The sequence below is a fragment of the Poecilia reticulata genome, linkage group LG8 (assembly GCF_000633615.1).
Source record: "Poecilia reticulata strain Guanapo linkage group LG8, Guppy_female_1.0+MT, whole genome shotgun sequence".
NCBI classification, from domain to species: Eukaryota; Metazoa; Chordata; class Actinopteri; order Cyprinodontiformes; family Poeciliidae; genus Poecilia; species Poecilia reticulata.
The window spans coordinates 22,303,173-22,305,054 of record NC_024338.1 but is presented as its reverse complement, the minus strand read 5'-3'; the positions used below and the strand labels follow the sequence as shown (position 1 = coordinate 22,305,054).

General features: G+C 39.4%; 1 protein-coding gene across 1 annotated transcript in view; it reads left to right on the top strand.

Annotated features, from left to right (window-relative positions):
- The window catches only part of LOC103469289 (protein Njmu-R1-like), a 36,900-nt gene that overhangs the window by 19,844 nt on the left and 15,174 nt on the right, over nt 1–1,882 (top strand). Inside the window, exons 4-9 of the mRNA XM_017306135.1 lie at nt 819–947; nt 1,064–1,124; nt 1,208–1,327; nt 1,488–1,603; nt 1,680–1,682; nt 1,761–1,878. Of these exons, the coding sequence (XP_017161624.1) occupies nt 819–947; nt 1,064–1,124; nt 1,208–1,327; nt 1,488–1,603; nt 1,680–1,682; nt 1,761–1,878 (547 nt within the window). The remainder of the gene's footprint in view (nt 1–818; nt 948–1,063; nt 1,125–1,207; nt 1,328–1,487; nt 1,604–1,679; nt 1,683–1,760; nt 1,879–1,882) is intronic.

The window sequence follows — 1,882 nt, the reverse complement described above, 5'->3', positions numbered from 1 at the left end:
TTTTTTATTAGATTGTATGTCATTAAAACCGCAAGCTTTATTGTTTGTTATTGACACTTTATGTGACAGAACAACACAAACCTACAAAACTGTAGCTTGCATTTGTTTTCAGATATATTTTCTAAAACTAAATTTCGCCTCAATTAAAATGTATAAGTATTTTTATGTGTCTCAACAAGCTTTGAATTAAAGTTTAAAGGGATTTGACAATGTTTGCAAGGTACTCTACATATAGTCACTCAAAGATTTGTAATTAAAATCCCTGTGATTGGGCTGTGAGAGAAATCTGAGCTCACCAATTATAAAAAGTTGCAACATTGAAGAAGTTGTAGAAAATGTTTCACAGGAGAGAGAAGTTGTTCCTTACATTTTTTTTGGCGCTGCGTAGATAATTGCATAAATAAAACCTAATAACACATAATTTCATAGAAATCTTCCCAACTTCAAACGTTTCCATGCCATAAATGGACAGCAGTTTATTTCAAGTTTTTAATTTTAATGCTAGTTTTGCTACAGATAAATGGTGTTATTCTTTGTTTCACCAAAAAGCTGAGATTTTATGCTCTGATGCTCCTAAATAAAATTCAGCACAACCAATTGCCTTCCCAGATCACATAATTAGTCAATGGAGCCCAACTCTGTGTAAATAAAACAACACATTCCACAGATCTGACATCTTTATGGAAAAGTGGCAAGAAGAAAGCCTTTGCTGAAAGGAAAACATAAGTTTTGTTTACAGTTTGTCCCAAATCATGCAGGAGACACCGTAAACTGATCGTCATTTTTTTTTTTTTAATAAATGTCCTTTTTCTCTGCAGTCTTCCGGAGCAGGCAATTGGCTGCTACTGCTGTCTCCTGGAGCAGGAAAGGTCTCCAGAACAGCCGGACGCTGATGGAAACGGATACGTCATCTGCTTCATGGGGGGCTCCGAAAAGGGTCTGAACTTATATCCTTGTTTCTTTTATGGAATAAGCAAAAGTTACAACAAAGCTTCAAGATTTTACTGTTTTCATATAATCCAATTCCTTCTGAATTCTCTTAAATTCTTTGACTTTAAACTACATTTAGATTAGAGCTCGATAAATATGTCCAAGGCCTACACAGCAGCCTTCAAACTCCAGAGGTGGGAAGATGTGACAAAATGAAGTTTTCTAGTCGCATTTCAAGGCTGCTGCTTTTAAACATCTTACCGTGTGTTTGTTGTAGCTGCAGAACCTTGAGACAGAAGTCCGTCCCTACCTGGGCCGCTGGTACGAGGAGTCGGTCATGCACATTTATCAAGTGGTGCAGCTGGTCCAGAGCAACATCAGCTTCYTGCTGCATGCTGTGAGTCGTCTCTTCTAAGASCTACAGCTACTTCTGCAGARGAATACAGGATTATTGTTGGACTGGATGACTGTGGCACCAAACACTGGKTAACTTGACCTGCTCTGCTGCTGGTTATTTCACTATGTAAATCCTGTTTCTAAACTTGCTGCTCTTCCAGATGACTAAGGATTCCCTTGTCTACGCAAACCTCCTCGTTTACTCTCCTCTGGCGTCCTCTAGTGGGGTAGTTCACATGGATGAGGCAGTAATCCCAGTTGAATGCCATTATGAAAGGTCTGTCTCTTATTTCCTATTGAACTCTTTAATTATTGAAAAGCTGGTTTTACATGTAAAGTATCTGCTTTTATAGGAAGTATGGTCTATCCAGTTCTTCACTCATGCCGACATGAGTTGGCAGTATGACACGAATGAGACTGAATCTTCTCCTCAGATGGAGGTCAGCTGATGGCAATGACTACTTGTGTGGATATTGCAAAGCCCTAAATCAAGTGCCAGGCAAGTCTGGCATTCCTGGGATGGTCGGTCCTCGTGGTTTTGGGAAGGTGGCTGCTG